General features: G+C 48.6%; 2 protein-coding genes across 6 annotated transcripts; one reads left to right on the forward strand and one right to left on the reverse strand.

Annotated features, from left to right (window-relative positions):
- Positions 1-2,508: 2,508 nt before the first annotated feature.
- Positions 2,509-15,580, reverse strand: NIP7 (nucleolar pre-rRNA processing protein NIP7). 5 transcript variants are annotated; one of them, XM_039913556.1, is made up of 8 exons: positions 15,481-15,580; positions 12,491-12,577; positions 10,881-11,019; positions 8,384-8,524; positions 7,829-7,917; positions 6,900-6,958; positions 3,872-3,911; positions 2,509-2,912 (listed from the first exon to the last, which is right to left on the reverse strand). In XM_039913556.1, exons 1-8 carry the CDS (start codon positions 15,534-15,536, stop codon positions 2,810-2,812), a joined length of 714 nt encoding a protein of 237 aa, XP_039769490.1. In that variant the 5' UTR covers positions 15,537-15,580; the 3' UTR covers positions 2,509-2,809. The 5 variants fall into 5 exon arrangements, 2 of the variants coding, with proteins under 2 accessions (XP_039769490.1, XP_028931916.1); XR_005660561.1 differs by having other exon boundaries at positions 2,755-2,835; positions 3,731-3,911; XR_005660560.1 differs by having other exon boundaries at positions 2,795-2,912; positions 3,731-3,911.
- TMED6 (transmembrane p24 trafficking protein 6) lies at positions 2,594-7,248 on the forward strand. Its single transcript, XM_001510091.5, has 4 exons — positions 2,594-2,816; positions 4,147-4,273; positions 5,006-5,157; positions 6,106-7,248. Exons 1-4 carry the CDS (start codon positions 2,613-2,615, stop codon positions 6,337-6,339), a joined length of 717 nt encoding a protein of 238 aa, XP_001510141.2. The 5' UTR covers positions 2,594-2,612; the 3' UTR covers positions 6,340-7,248.
- Positions 15,581-15,787: the final 207 nt, after the last annotated feature.

A 15,787-nucleotide genomic window follows, 5' to 3' on the forward strand; every position in this document is an offset into this window, starting at 1 on the left:
CTACTTGGACTCTTTAAAGTTAGCTTTTGTACACACTCCTCTTTTTCTTCACTTCCTAACTTAAATTGGCTGGGAAAGCCCAGAGTCTGGGTGCTGCGTTCCGATCCGACCATCTTCTTTGCGGTAGGGTCAGCGGCATTCTCTCTGGATGTGCTAGCAGTGCACTGGCAAAATCAAAAGGGTTTAAATAAATTCTCTAACTAAATCTTTTTCCTCCAAACATGTCCCGGTTTTACCATGGCACCGGGGAAGGAGCTACCCTGGGTCTGTTGTACACAGGTTTTGCAGTTGAATTCACCCAGAGCGGCCTGAAGAATCCTACTGAGTGCGCCTGTAACTCACGCGCTCCTGGGACCTGCGTTTGGTTACAACCCCACGTTCGGTTAAGAGGTTTGAAGGCCATTAGAAGATGCTTTTGCTTTTAAAAAATGGTCAGGGAAAAATAACAATTGTATTAATAAATAATGTTGGTATTTGTTAAGCGCTTACTATGTGCCGAGCACTGTTCTAAGCGCTGGGGTAGACATAGGGGAATCAGGTTGTCCCACGTGGGGCTCACAGTCTTAATCCCCATTTTACAGATGAGGGAACTGAGGCACAGAAAAGTTAAGTGACTTGCCCACAGTCACACAGCCGACAAGTGGCAGAGCTGGGATTCGAACTCTTGAGCCCTGACTCCAAAGCCCGTGCTCTTTCCACTGCGCCACGCTGCTTCTCTACGCTTACTACGTGCCCCGCACTGGAGCAAGCATTGGCATAGATACATGGGGCTCACAGAAAGAGGTGTTCCGGTTCATCTCTTCTGCTCAGTTGTCCCACAGTGGAAGCTCAGCCCCCGGGGAAGAGAGGGAGATGTGGCCCGCAGGGGATCCACCACCAGGTCTGCGAAGGCCGCACCTCGTCAGCAAGAGAGAGAACTGGGGGCACGTTTGTACTGTTTACTTTTAGCCACATCAACCTAAAACGTTCAGAGTTTCCCATTGCAGCTTCCATTTCCAGCTTTGCTTCTCTACGAGTCCCTCTTGTGAAGGTATTATTTCCTTCAGCATTGGACCAACCGACTTCCCGAGCTTCCAGCTTATCTTAGAACTGGGTACACTTTTGTTGAAACAGCTGTTTCACTTAATGTCCTTCACGAACGGCAAATTCGGCACCACTGTTGGAACTGGCAAACAGTTTTGTACGAGGCAAAAAACTTTAAAAGGAAACGCATCAGTCTACTTGTTTGGGTCCATCGGTGCCAACTTTTCATTTTAAATGTAGGGCTTCCAGGAGGCCGAGGGTTTTTTTAATATTAAAAAGGCTGGGAGAGAGACTTAGCCAAGACCAGAGACCAACTCAAAGAAAGACAACTCAGATCTGCCTGTGGAGGCAGGAGAAAGGGCCAGGTTTCTGACTGACAGATGGGTGGTGGGCCAGAATCGGACTTGCCTTCCAGTGTGCAGCAAGGAACGCAGTAGATGGCGGACGGCTGCCTGCTTTGACCCAGAAGCTGTGGGAGTAAAGTCAATGACTTCATTCCCACAGCCCCATTTCTGGAGTGGTGATTTCCCCCCGGTGACCCCCTCTGCCTTTAAGTCCCTGGGCTAAAAACACCTTTCCCAAGGAGTCAACTCATCTTGAAGATCTGGCTAGAGCTGAGAAGGAATGCAGTGGCCATCCTGGCAACCACCTGCTCGTCTATGGTGTTACATGTATCACCGCATCAAGAATGTGTTTACCAGCTCTCGCCCAAGCGCTTAGCACAGTGCTGTGCACACAGCGAGTGCTCAGTAAGTACCATTGAGTTTCTTTCCTGATGGTATTCGTAAAACGCCTATTAAGTGGCAAGCACTGGTCCAAGCAAAGAGGTTGGACACAGTCCCTTTCCCACTTTAGGTTTAAATCAGGGAGGAGGATTTCATCCCCTTTTACGGATGAACTAACTGAGACATAAAGAAGTTGAATGACTTGCCCAAGGTCACAGCAGACAGGAGGCAGATCCAGGATCAGAACTCGGGTCCTCTGCCTCCCAGGCTTGTGCACTTTCCTCTAGGCCCTGCTGCTTCAACTGACAAATCCGTAGGCTACCACCATTGACGGTTGGTAGCTTTCGTATGTAGAATTCTTGCGTGGACTTCACCCACCTACTCACTTGTAACCACTGCCCCTACAGAAACATGGCTTGGAAAGAACAAGAGAGAGTCGCACAGCGTAAAGCACTAGCAGTCTAACCGGTTCCTTCGCACCAGTTTGTAGTCCCAAAATGTTTGACACTGGACAGGAAATACTCTCCCCTCAGCAAGTTAAAGTGAAGGCGGTATTGTGAGTAAAAAGGTAGGTGGGAGCTCCCATCTAGTGATAGCATCTCAGGTTCCCTGACCGAAGACAAAACCCTGGGCCAGAGCCGTTCGGCTTTCTCAATCGAAGAGCTGAATGCAGGTGCCCCGGCTCCAGGCACGGTCCAAACCAATGGAAACACCAACGAGAAACACGCAAACTGCATTTAAAAGACACGGCCCCCTGAAATTGGCGGAGAAGTTACGAGTAGTTAATTATTACTCCACAGTCGGCTGAACTGGTTGGTCTCTGCTTTGCCCAAGGCAGAGCACCTGGATTCCCAAGGCAACAGCATGTTCTCTTGGCTCTTGGGGGCTTTGTTGGTGCCCCTGAATCTAGTGACCTCTGCTAGGGGTCAGGGGTCAGAGCCCCTCCGTGACCCGTCACTCTTCCAAGGAGCCGATCGCTGTGATTTTGCCATCATGATCCCACCGGGTGGAACAGAATGCTTCTGGCAGTTTGCCCTTCGAACCGGATACTTCTTCTTCAGTTACGAGGTGGGTTTCAGGGCTCCTCCTGCCAAAAGGACAGTTTGGACTGGATAACTTTCTTGCTGAAATGTCCTCTCCCATCTGGTTTGACCTGAAATGATACTGCATGGTTATTAGTTCTTTTTCACAACCTGTAGAGTCCTAAATTAGGCTACAGAAAGGAAAACCCTACTCTGGGCTGATCTATATGACCCTCTTCACCCACATTTTTGCCCTCTGTGCTTGTATATCATCTGGAGAGGGAGAATAAGGTATAATCTCCTTGATTGATCAGAGTTCTTTCACCCTGTTGGTCCACATTGATTAGTAATAGCAGAACTTAGCATTGTACCCCTTTAAATGACTCATTTACAGTATTTGCTATTGCAGACCCTCCCTTTTATGTCAGCAGACATCTTCCTGACCCTTCCAATGTAGGCTATGGATTTGTCCTGGCAGGCCCCTGCGTGCCAGTTCCCTTTGAAACCTATTACTTTCCATTTTGTGTTTGCACAACTGACTCTATAAAGCTTACTCCACTTTAAAGTGCTTTAAGATTTAGTCACTTTCCTAAGAACAGGGTATTTCAGGGTTCACTGAATAGTGGGGCTAGCTCTTAAGAGCTACTGATGGGGCTGGAGCTCCCCATTAACACAATTCATTACAGGGGCTGTGGCTTGTCTACACCCTCCCTCCCCCCATGTTTCCTGAATTCAGAAACTGCAGTCATCAATCGTGCGGAATGGGGACATCTAAAGCCTAGACGCGAACCCGGGAGTTATACACGGCGGGGCCACTCAGGACCTTCGGCTTCTGATGCTCAACAGAATATACCCATTGCCTAGAGATGGGATCGGGGGGGGGGGGGGATGGGATCGGGGGGGGGGTAGGGGAAGGGCATTTGACGAGGAAGAGCTAAGTCGTAAGTTTTAAGAGCTTACCTCCCAGAACTGTGCTGATGCCATTCATGCTTCACTGACAGAAATGGTATGGAAGGAAGAGAACATAGCCTGGCTTTTCCCTTCAGCTGTAAGAGAACTTGGATCTTTTGTCTACTTGGGGATTTTCCCTTAATACCTTACCTATCTCCTACCTCTGCAGCTCCTGAGGTGGTGGAAGTTCCTGGGCATAAATAGAGAATAATATTAATGACAGATGTGGGGAAAAGGCAACAACAGCTGGCAACTCTGCAAGCGAGGCTGTTCTATCATCCTTGGAGCCAAAGTGTTTTCACACACAAATCTGAAAAATCCCCACTAACCACCATATGTTTTATCTCCAGCCAAAGGACTTAACACTTTATTCCTGCTTCGGGTTGGAGTAGGATACAACTTTCCCGTTTTGCATATTGTGCCAGGTTCAGCGAACACTGGGACTTTCACGCGACCGGCACATCAAGGCCACCGTACATACTCCAGATGGCTTTCTTCTTGACACTTCCCAGGACATCCGGGGACAGATCAATTTCGCTACCAAAGAGACAGGTCTGTCCTTGATACCCCAGCTCTCCACCTATTTAAGATTATCTTCATCTGCAATTTCTAGGTGAAGACCCATGAAGAAGTTGAAGTCTCCAGGACCCTGCACTTAAGGGGCAAAGAGAAAAATCCCATTCTCAGATATATAAGGAGTTATTGTCTAAAGCCAGGCAGATTTGTGCTTCAGAATAGCCAAGTAGCTTGACTCAAAAGGGAAACTTGGCAGACAGGATCTGGATATCCCCCGAATGAGTTTAACCAGACACATTATCTGCAAGATACAAAATCTAAGTTGGTTCTTTACCACAGGTTCAAAGCAGGAAAAAAAAAAAACTTTAGCCAAGTAAATTTGAAGTCCAAAAGCTGTTTACCAGATGAGAACTAGTGAATGAGTACCAAAATTGAAACGGAGGAAGGATGTAGAAGACTCAATACTCTGAGAAGCAGTGGGACCTACTACTGGGAGTCAAGAGACCTGGGTTCTAAACCTGGATCTGCCACTTGCCTGCTGTGAGACCCTGGGCAAGTCACTTCTTACCTCCGTTTGTCTATTAAATAGAGATTAAATACTTGATCTCCTTACCCCTTAGACTGGGAGCCCCACCAGGAACAGGGGCTGTCTCTGGTTTGATTGCATTTTAACTACCTCAGCACTTAGCATAGTGTTTGGTACGTAGGTGCTTCGATACCATTATTGTTATTATTGTGACTATTACTATTACCTGGGCATTCCTACAGGTTTTTACCAGCTTTGTGTGAACAATAACCACAACCGCTTTGGCTCTGTCCAAGTCTCTCTCAACTTTGGAGTCTTCTATGAGGGCTTTGACATGGACCACGAAGAAAAGACTGAGAGAAAGAAGCTAAATGATACTTTGGAGACAATTGAGGTAACCAATATTCCCGAAAGAAAATAGACTTATGGATTAAAATGAAAATTGCTCTCAAATTCAGGGTAAAGAAAGGAGTCAAAACAATCTGGAGAAAGAGTAGACTTATTTGAGACCTGCTACAGCCAAAAAATCTTGGGGGCCATAGAGTACTAATTTTTTCATGCTAATGAAGTTAATTAATGACTTAATGAGGGATCAAGGGTATATTTATAACTGTCCTGAACTGTTACACTAGCTCAATTTACTCTTGGGCTCTTAAACTCTCTTATTTACCCTTGGGTTTTAATTAAAAGGGTGAATTTAAAGGGCACCAGGAAGGTGGCAATTTAAAGATGATGCCTGCAACCTTCAGGCCCTGGCACAGCAGGATTTAAAGGAAAGTCAGTCCTGGAGTTGGTATTCCAAGCAGTTGTCTTTGCCAAAGTGAGCTTCCATGGCCAAAGATAAGAAGTGTCCAATAATAATAATAATCATAAAAAATGCTTTTTAAGCATTAACTGCTCAGCACTGACGACTGAAGATAAGCAGGTGCGAAGGTCACCGTGCCACAAGGGGCTGAGTCGTAAAGGTATTTCAGCCCCATTTTACAGATGAGGAAATTGAAACTGAGAAAAATTAAGTGACTTGCCCAAAGTCACACATTAGGCGAGTGACAGAGCTGGTTTTAGAACACAGGTCCTCTGCCCCTCCTGGCCCATGCCCTTTCCACTAAGTCAAACTGTTCCTCTACAAGTAAAACAGAAATGTCTTTACCTATATGACCAGAGAGAATTATTAATTAATAATCGGGCAAAAACACGTGAATTAAATTCCAAACTGTTACATCAATTTGGGTTATAGAGGGAAATTTAACTCACTTCTAAATGACTCAGGATGACTATACTGTTGTTTGCCTTCGTCTAAGAAGCACCACGCTCACCTTTACTCTGTTCCTCCCCACGGCAGGTGAGCACCCGTAAGGTGCAGAACAATGTCTTTCATATGTGGAGGTTCTATAATTTTGCCCGCATGAGGAAGGGGTCTGATTTTTTCATTCTCCAGTCAAACTACCACTATGTGAACTGGTGGTCTTCAATCCAAAGCCTGGTTATTGTCCTCTCGGGGATTCTGCAGTTGTATTTCCTGAAGCGACTCTTCAAGATCCAGACAACCACAGACTCACAGAAGCCAAGGTGCTAGACTGAATTCTGAGCCCGGGCCTGTCCTAAGGGCCAGGGACCCCAAATCCTGTTCAAAACTTTACCCACCCACACCATTTGTCCCACCAGCAGATCTTTCAGAAACTAAAGTAGTAAAATCTCTGAAGTCAGCATTCTGCTCATTTGCATACATTATTGCCCAACTTAGGCAAATACAGGAATGGCTGTCTCCAAGGCTACATAAGTACACGCGGGAATCTCTCGTGCCTGACGGCTCGGGCCGCGGACCTCCTTCCATTCACCCTCTGCCTGATGGAGAAGCCAGGCTTGGGCCCGGTTCGGGCCTTAGGTTCCACTCCACGGCAGCTTTGGGAGGTGGAACAAGTAGGACGGTGGCGAGGGAGGAGCTGGAGAAGTTTCCCTTGACTTGCCTGAACTGATGCTGCTGCTAACTGGAACTGGTCGAGGCAGGGACAGGGTCCTACAGAAACCGGTTTGCCTCTCAGCCGGCATCTCTCCATTTGGGGTCTATTCCAGTTCTAGGATTATCATTTTGGGTGCTTTGTGTCTCCAGCACTTGGGTTGGGTATCTTCCCATACCTCTGCCCGGAGAGAACGTGAGAGCTCCAGAAGTGTTCTTCCAATCCCTGGAATCGCCACTCAGATTTTGAAAAGGAAAAAGACAAAGGGTTAGTAGCTATGGAATTAGACACTGGGCTATCCCTGGTTTTTGAGAAAAGGGGTGTGTTTGTTTCCCTCTTGAGTTTATGCCACCTGACTCCCAGCCTTTAACCACTGCTCACTCTTCGCTATCAACATCAGCAATTTTGGGTGGCTTCTCTTTGCTCCGGCTCTGATGCCAGCTCCCTTCGGTCCGTAATATCTTTATGGCCTAGAACCTACTCCCTTTTCCTACATAAAACTTGGATAGCCTTACAGTGCCTTTTGAGTTAGTCCGTACTGTCTTTCCTGATTGTCACCTTACTGTAAAAAGAGAGAGAAAGGAAGTCACCCCAGGGAATACAACTTAACTATAAGGAAGCTGAAGAAAATGAAGACAAAATGGGATACGAGTTCACCTAAGACTATCATGAGGTTAGAGCCCTCGTTTCACTGCCATGCCTCCAGAAGTACCCAAATAAATGCAGAAAACCCACTCCAAATTTATGCCCCTCAACTCACAGGGGGAGAGGAAAGAATTAAAGAAACTGGCAGAAAGCCACTTGGTTCCATACAAAACACGGCATTCAATTTAATACCATCCATAAAAAGATATGAAGCTGTAACTTCCCCCACTGCATATACAAGTCCTGCCCGCATCTGGCAACATCTGTGATGGAACGCGGCTCGAGACGATCTCCCAGTAAAGGTCGAGGTGCTGTCGCCGGCAGCCCCCAAAGGGCAACCTGACCATCCGGCACTTGCATTTTGGCAGGCTGCGGAGGTGGGGCTAGCAAGTCAATCCTCCCCACCCAGTGTCCGGTTCTTGGGCTGAATTTTAAGTCAGGGTCTCTTCGTGCCGCACGTACTCCCCAATGTCGGCTTGGTGAAACACCACGATTGCCAGAGGATCCACTTTCCGGCATTCCTGGGTAGACTTGGCTGCCACTCCAAAACCCTGAAGATGCAAGAGACGGGACAGTGACTCTGCCAGGCAGTGACAACTCCGCTCCTTTTAAAGTCTTCCACTTTTTCCGATTTAGTACTGCACACACATAACTGCCTCCACTGTAGAATCCCCCGCATATTAGAGGAAAATTTTTTTGGTACCACATTCCCGAAATTGCAAGAAGAGATTATGGAAGGGGAAGAGGGGACTCTCACGGGAAGGGAAGTCTCTTCTTTAAAACAGTAAGTTGAGTGAATCGTAATCCAAGTAAGAGACTCGAGTGCCCTCACCTTTCTCTTTCATCCTTCTCCCCTCCCTTGGTTGCATTTAATTCTCTGCATAATCACCCCCTCTCCCATCTGGGGGTTGTAAAAATGTGGGGGGATTCTGTGAGGTAATATGGATTTTCTATTCTTTACCCTAAAAATCTCTCCAACAGCCCTCATAATGAAAGCCACCTCCGACCATTACTCACCAGAGGGACATCTGCCATGGAATACACCACCAGTCCCTGGTACTGAGCAGTGTTCTCTGTGATGCGACCCAGGCCAGACTTCAGTATGTGGTTCCCATAGAGAAAGGACTGTTCTGCACCAGGTTTCACCCACACCTTATACTGTAAGACATAGCAAAAAAACCATGGGCGAATATAATAGAGTTAGGAAGCAAAATCCCCACCCTCAAGGAGTTTAGAGTCTAGCGGGGGGACAGACACTAAAATACATGGGACAAAGGGAAACCAACGGTCTTTAAAGATAAGTGCCAAAGTCCAGGGGATCAGGGAGGGAGAAGGATAAGTATTCAAGTGCTTAAAGGGTAAGAAGTTACATACATAGGTAATTCCTTAGAGGAGAGAAACAGGGTGAGGAGATGAGATTAGTCAGGAAGGTTTCCTGGAAGAGATGTGATTTCAGGACCCTTTTGAAGACGGGGCGAATGATGGTCTGCCAGTGAAACCAGAAAGTTCCACATAAGAGGGAGGGCAAGAGATGAGAGCGAGGCAAAATGAGTAGGTTGGTATTTACTGGAGTGACCTGACTAATGTGCATTTACCCAGTACTTAGAACAGTGTTTGACAAACGACAACAATACTCCTAACAATGATGTGAGCTCCCCAGCTGACCCGGAATCAATGGAATTTATGGAGCTTTTCCAGGGTGCGGGGCACTGTCCTGAGCCCTTGAGATGGCACACCACAACAGAGTCGGCAAATACATTCCCAGCCCACAACAAGTTTACAGTCTAGAGGGGACCCCTCTGGAACTACGATACCTGCACCCAAATTATCTAACTTCAGCAGAGCTTTGACTTAAATCCTGCCTGTTCTCCTTTAGCTACCAATTAAATATGACGATTTATCGAGCTCTTCCTGTGTGGAGGTCTCTGTACTAAGCGCTCAGGTCACTACAATAAAGGGTCACGATCCCTGCTCTGGGAGTTTAAAAATCTAGTGGGGGGATGGCCAAAAAAAAATAAATTGCAAGTACAGGGAAGCAAGAGCCACCCCTCCAGGATAACAATCGAAACCCTAAATTGATACCTCACCCTCACTCTAGATTCCGTAATGCCCGCCAGGCTTCAAGCTCACTGTGGGCAGGGAAAGTGTACTCTTCTCATCCAAGAGCACAGTATAGGGATGTCTGTTGCCCTCGTTGGGCAGGGACTGTCTCTATCTGTTGCCAAACTGTACATTCCAAGTGCTTAATAAATGCTCTGCACACAGTAAACTCTCAGTATATACGATTGAATGGATTGTGAGCTCGCTGTGGGCAAGGAATGTCACTGTATACTGTTGTACTGTACTTTCCCAGGCGCCTAATACAGTGCTTAGTAACTACGACTGAATGAATGCCGGGCAGATAGCGCTCAATAAATACCACTGATTTTCTACACTGTAAACTCACTATGGGCAGTGAATATATCTACCGTATAGTGTCAGTGTGGATTAGTGGAAGGAGCCTGGGCTTGAGAGTCAGAGGCTATGGGTTCTAATCCCAGCTCCGCCACTTGTCTGCTGTGTGACCTTGGGCAAGTCACTTCACTGCTCTGTGCCTCAGTGACCTCATCTGTAAAAATGGGGATTAAGACTGTGAGCCCCACATGGGACAACCTAATTAACTGATATCTACTCCAGCACTTAGAACAGTACTTGCACAGGGTAAGCGCTTAACAAGTACTATAATTATTACTCTCCCACATGCTTAGTCCAGTGCTTTGCACATTCTAAGCGCTTAACAGGTACTATAATTACTAGTGCTCTCCCAAGCACTTAGTCCAGTGCTTTGCACACAGCAAGCGCTCAATAAATACGATCAAATGAACTGATTGAGGGCATTCTCGCTCCAAGTGGGAGGAAAAGGGGGCATTCCCTCATTCCATCGTATATATTGAGTGCTTATTGTGTGAAGAGCACTGTACTAAGCGCTTGGAAAGTACAATTCGGCAACAAAGAGAGATAATCCCTCCCCACAATAGGCTCAGAGTCTAGGAGGGAGAGAGACATCAAAGCAAGTAAACAGGCAGCAGCAGCAGCAAAATAAATAAAGAGAAATATAGATATACACACACACATCAGAACAATAAAGCAGGTATTGATATGTACATCTACACACAAGTGCTGTGGGGCGGGAAGGGGGGGTAGAGAGAAGGGGGTGAGTCGGGGCAACGGGGAGGGGGAACTGAGGTAAAGGGGGGCTTCGTCTGGGAAGGCCTCCCGGAGGAGGTGAGCCTTCAGTAGGGCTTTGAAGGGGGGGGAAGTGTACTGTTTGGCGGATTTGAGGAGGGAGGGCGTTCCAGGCCAGAGGCCTGTTTGTTTTACTGCCTGTCTCCGCCATTCCAGACTGTGAGCCCGCCGTGGGCAGGGATGGTCTCTCTCTGTTGCCAAACTGTACTTTCCAAGCGCTTAATACAGTGCTCTGCACACGGCTAAACCCTCCATAAATTCGACTGAACGAATGAGTAGGGAGGCCTACCTTCGCGTAGGGAGCGAGGTAATCCAGCGCTGTGATGTGCAGCCGGAACTTCTGGGTCTTGGTGAACTTCCCAAAGCAGGTCCCCAGCGACACCAGCTTATCCCCGGAGATGTTGGTGGCCAATTTCAGAATTTTCTCACTATGTGGCAAACGAAGCAGCTGAGGCACCGCCCTCCCTCCACTCCCCCCGATCACCCCCTGCCCCCAGGACTCCCTTTTAGAAGCAGCGCGGCTTAGTGGAAAGAACCTGGGCTTGGGAGTCAGAGGTCATGGGTTTGGGTTTACAGTTCCCTCATCTGTAAAATGGGGATGAGCCCCATGTGGGACAACCTGATGACCTTCTATCTCCCTCAGCGCTTAGAAGGGTGCTTGGCACATAAGTGCTTAACAAATACCATTATTATTACTATTAACTTCTCTGTGCAGTTTCCTGATCTGTAAAATGGGGATGAGCCCCACGGAGGACAACCTGACGACCTCCTATCTCCCCCAGCGCTTAGAAGGGCGCTTGGCACATAGTAAGCGCTTAACAAACACCATCATTATTATTATTACTCATCTGTAAAATGGGGATGAGCCCATGTGGGTCAACTTGACCACCTCCTCTCACCCCCAGCGCTTAGAAGGGTGCTTGGCCCATAGTAAGCGCTTAACAAACACCATCATTACTCATGTTTAAAATGGGGATGAGCCCTACGGGGGACAACCTGATGACCTCCCATCTCCCCCAGTGCTTAGAATGGCGCTAACAAACAGCATCATTACTACTCAAAGCAGCGTGGCTCGGCGGAAAGAGCCCGGGCTCGGGAGTCAGAAGTCATAGGTTCAAATCCCGGCTCTGCCACTTGTCAGCTGTGCGACTGTGGACAAATCACTTCACTTCTCTGTGCCTCAGGTACCTCAACTGCAAAATGAGGATGAAGACTGTGAGCCTCATGTGGGACTACGTGATGACCCTGTATCTACCCTTGTGCTTAGAACAGTGCTTGGCCCATAGTCAGCACTTAAATACCAACATTATTATTACTCATGTTTAAAATGGGGATGAGCCCCACGTGGGACAACCTGACGACCTCCTATCACCCCCAGCGCTTAGAAGGCCGCTTGGCACATAGTAAGTGCTTAACAAACACCATCGTTATTACTCATGTTTAAAATGGAGATGAGCCCCACGGGGGACAACCTGATGACCTAGGATCACCCCCAGCACTTAGAAGGGTGCTTGGAACACAGTAAGCGCTTAACAAATACCATCACTATTATTAACTTCTCTGTGCAGTTTCCTGATCTGTTAAATGGGGATGAGCCCCACGTGGGGCAACCTCCTATCACTCCCAGCGCTTAGAAGGGTGCTTGGCACACAGTAAGCACTTAACAAATACCATCATTATTATTAACTTCTCTATGCGGTTTCCTGATCTGTTCAATGGGGATGAGCCCCACGGGGGACAACCTCTTATCACTCCCAGCGCTTAGAAGGGTGCTTGGGCCATAGTAAGCACTTAACGAATAGGACGCTGCTGATGCTGACAGGTACTGGTTGATCCATCCATCCTTCCTGCTGTTCCTCCGCACCCTCCTCTCGGGTCCGGTCCGGTCCCGGTCCTCACCTGACATAGTAGACGCGCTCGTTGTGCAGGCGGAAGCAGTAGGTGCCGTCGGGTCGGTCCACGAGGAGCTGAATGTTCTCCCCGATGCTGCGGACAGGACAGGACGGTCACAGGTCATTTGTCTATATTTTTATTCCCCTATTTATTTTGTTAATGAGATGCCCATCTCCTTCATTCTATTTATTGCCATTAAGTTGCCTTGTTTTTGTCCGTCTGTCTCCCCCGATTAGACCGTGAGCCCTTCAATGGGCAGAGATGGTCTCGATCTGTGGCCGAATTGTCCATTCCAAGCGCTTAGTACAGTGCTCTGCACAGTAAGCGCTCAATAAATACTATTGAGTGAGTGAATTGGGAAGCAGCGTGGCTCAGTGGAAAGAGCCCAGGCTTGGGAGTCAGAGGTCCTGGGTTCTAATCCCGGCTCTGCCACTTGTCAGCTGTGTGACTGTGGGCAAGTTCCGTCACTTCCCTGTGCCTCAGTGACCTCATCTGTAAAAGGGGGATGAAGACTGGGAGCCTCACGTGGGACCACCTGATGACCCCGGGTCTACCCCAGCGTTTAGAACAGTGCTCTGCACATAGTGAGCGCTTAACAAATACCAACGTTATTGTTATGAATGAACTTAAATGGATTCCAATAAATGCTATCGAATGAATGGGCAGGGATGGTCTCTGTGGCCCAATTATCCGTTCCAAGCGCTTAGCCCAGCGCTCTGCACATAGTAAGAGCTCAATAAATCTGTGAGCCTCACGTAGGACAACCTGATGACCCTGGATCTCCCCCAGCGCTTAGAACAGTGCTCTGCACATAGTATGCGCTTAATAAAGACCAACATTACTATTATGAATAAACTTGGGTGGTTAAATGGATTCCGATAAATGCTATCAAATGAATGGGCAGGAATAGCCTCTCTCCGTGGCCCAATTGTCCGTTCTAAGCACCTAGCCCTGCGCTCTGCACATAGTAAGAGCTCAATAAATCTGTGAGCCTCACATGGGACAACCTGATAATTATGTTTGGTATTTGTTAAGTGCTTACTATGTGCAGAGCACTGTTCTAAGCGCTGGGGGAGATCCAGGCTCATCAGGTTGTCCCCTCTGGGGCTCACAGCCTTCATCCCCAGTTTCCAGATGAGGTCACTGAGGCCCAGTGAAGTGACTTGCCCACCATCACCCAGCTGGCAAGTGGCAGTGGGGATTCGAACCCATGACCTCTGACTCCCCAGCCTGGGCTCTTGCCACTGAGCCATGCTGCTTTGTACATTCCAAGCGCTTAGTATAGTGCTCTGCACATAGTCAGCGCTTCATAAATACTACTGAATGATGACCCCGGGCCTACCCCTGCGCTTAGAACAGTGCTCTGCACAGTCAGCACTCCATAAATACTACTGAATGAATGAATGATGACCCCGGGCCTACCCCAGCGCTTAGTACAGTGCTCTGCACATAGCGCTCTATAAATACTATTGAATGAATGAATAATGACCCCGTGCTTACCCCGGCGCTTAGAACAGTGCTCTGCACCTAGTCAGCGCTCCATAAATACTACTGAATGAATGAATGATGATCCCGTGCTTACCCCGGCGCTTAGAACAGTGCTCTGCACATAGCGCTCCATAAATACTACTGAATGAATGACGACCCCGGGCCTCCCCCAGCGCTTAGTACAGTGCTCTGCACCTAGTCAGCGCTCCATAAATACTATTGAATGAATGAATGATGACCCCGGGCCTACCCCAGTGCTTAGTACAGTGCTCTGCACCTAGTCAGCGCTCCATAAATACTATTGAACGAATGAATGATGAGCCCGTGACTACCCCAGCGCTTAGTACAGCGCTCTGCACCTAGTCAGCGCTCCATAAATACTATTGAACGAATGAATGATGAGCCCGTGTCTACCCCAGCGCTTAGTACAGTGCTCTGCACCTAGTCAGCGCTCCATAAATACTATTGAATGAATGAATGATGACCCCGGGCCTACCCCAGCGCTTAGTACAGTGCTCTGCACCTAGTCAGCCCTCCATAAATACTATTGAACGAATGAATGATGAGCCCGTGACTACCCCAGCGTTTAGTACAGCGCTCTGCACCTAGTCAGCGCTCCATAAATACTATTGAACGAATGAATGATGAGCCCGTGACTACCCCAGCGTTTAGTACAGCGCTCTGCACCTAGTCAGCGCTCCATAAATACTATTGAACGAATGAATGATGAGCCCGTGTTTACCCCAGCGCTTAGTACAGCGCTCTGCACCTAGTCAGCGCTCCATAAATACTATTGAACGAATGAATGATGAGCCCGTGTCTACCCCAGCGCTTAGTACAGCGCTCTGCACCTAGTCAGCGCTCCATAAATACTATTGAATGAATGAATGATGACCCCGGGCCTACCCCAGCGCTTAGTACAGTGCTCTGCACCTAGTCAGCGCTCCATAAATACTATTGAACGAATGAATAATGACCCCGTGTCTACCCCAGCGCTTAGTACAGCGCTCTGCACCTAGTCAGCGCTCCATAAATACTATTGAATGAATGAATGATGACCCCGGGCCTACCCCAGCGCTTAGTACAGTGCTCTGCACCTAGTCAGCGCTCCATAAATACTATTGAACGAATGAATGATGACCCCGGGCCTACCCCAGCGCTTAGTACAGCGCTCTGCACCTAGTCAGCGCTCCATAAATACTATTGAATGAATGAATGATGAGCCCGTGTCTACCCCAGCGCTTAGTACAGCGCTCTGCACCTAGTCAGCGCTCCATAAATACTATTGAACGAATGAATGATGAGCCCGTGTTTACCCCAGCGCTTAGTACAGTGCTCTGCACCTAGTCAGCGCTCCATAAATACTATTGAACGAATGAATGATGACCCCGGGCCTCCCCCAGCGCTTAGTACAGTGCTGTGCAGCTAGTCAGCGCTTAGCCCATCCCAACATGATTATCATTACGAGCGAAAGGAGGGGCTGAGCCCCGGCTCCCCTTCCCCCTTACTATTTGGCGAGCTTTTGGAACATGGTCCGGGTCTCCTCCTCCGTGAGGGGCCTCATGCTGCCCGACGCCTGGCAACCGCCGCCGGAAGCGGAAGTCGCCGCCGGAAGCGGAAGTCGCCCCCCCCGCCCCCGCGCCGGCCTCTGCTTCCGGGTTGCGGCGCGCCCTTCTCCGGCGACCCGGAAGTAGTTGCCCGCCATGGCGCGGCCCGTCGCCTCAGGCCCGCGGCCCGGGCCCGGTCACCTCAGCGAGGGAAGGAGGCCGCCCACGGGGCTCGGTGGACACAGCCCGGCCTCGGAGGGCCGAGGTC

Source organism: Ornithorhynchus anatinus, chromosome 11, assembly GCF_004115215.2.
Source record: "Ornithorhynchus anatinus isolate Pmale09 chromosome 11, mOrnAna1.pri.v4, whole genome shotgun sequence".
Classification (NCBI taxonomy): domain Eukaryota; kingdom Metazoa; phylum Chordata; class Mammalia; order Monotremata; family Ornithorhynchidae; genus Ornithorhynchus; species Ornithorhynchus anatinus.

Excerpts from the sequence above, each read along its gene's own strand:
- TMED6 (XM_001510091.5), top strand. The coding sequence starts at position 2,613 with ATGTTCTCTTGGCTCTTGGGGGCTTTGTTGGTGCCCCTGAATCTAGTG. Across the intron at positions 2,817-4,146 it reads ACTTCTTCTTCAGTTACGAG|GTTCAGCGAACACTGGGACT; the intron begins GTGGGTTTCAGG and ends ATATTGTGCCAG. Across the intron at positions 4,274-5,005 it reads TTTCGCTACCAAAGAGACAG|GTTTTTACCAGCTTTGTGTG; the intron begins GTCTGTCCTTGA and ends GCATTCCTACAG.
- NIP7 (XM_039913556.1), bottom strand. The coding sequence starts at position 15,536 with ATGAGGCCCCTCACGGAGGAGGAGACCCGGACCATGTTCCAAAAGCTC. Across the intron at positions 11,020-12,490 it reads GAGCGCGTCTACTATGTCAG|TGAGAAAATTCTGAAATTGG; the intron begins GTGAGGACCGGG and ends TTTGCCACATAG. Across the intron at positions 7,918-8,383 it reads CCATGGCAGATGTCCCTCTG|GGTTTTGGAGTGGCAGCCAA; the intron begins GTGAGTAATGGT and ends TTGCATCTTCAG.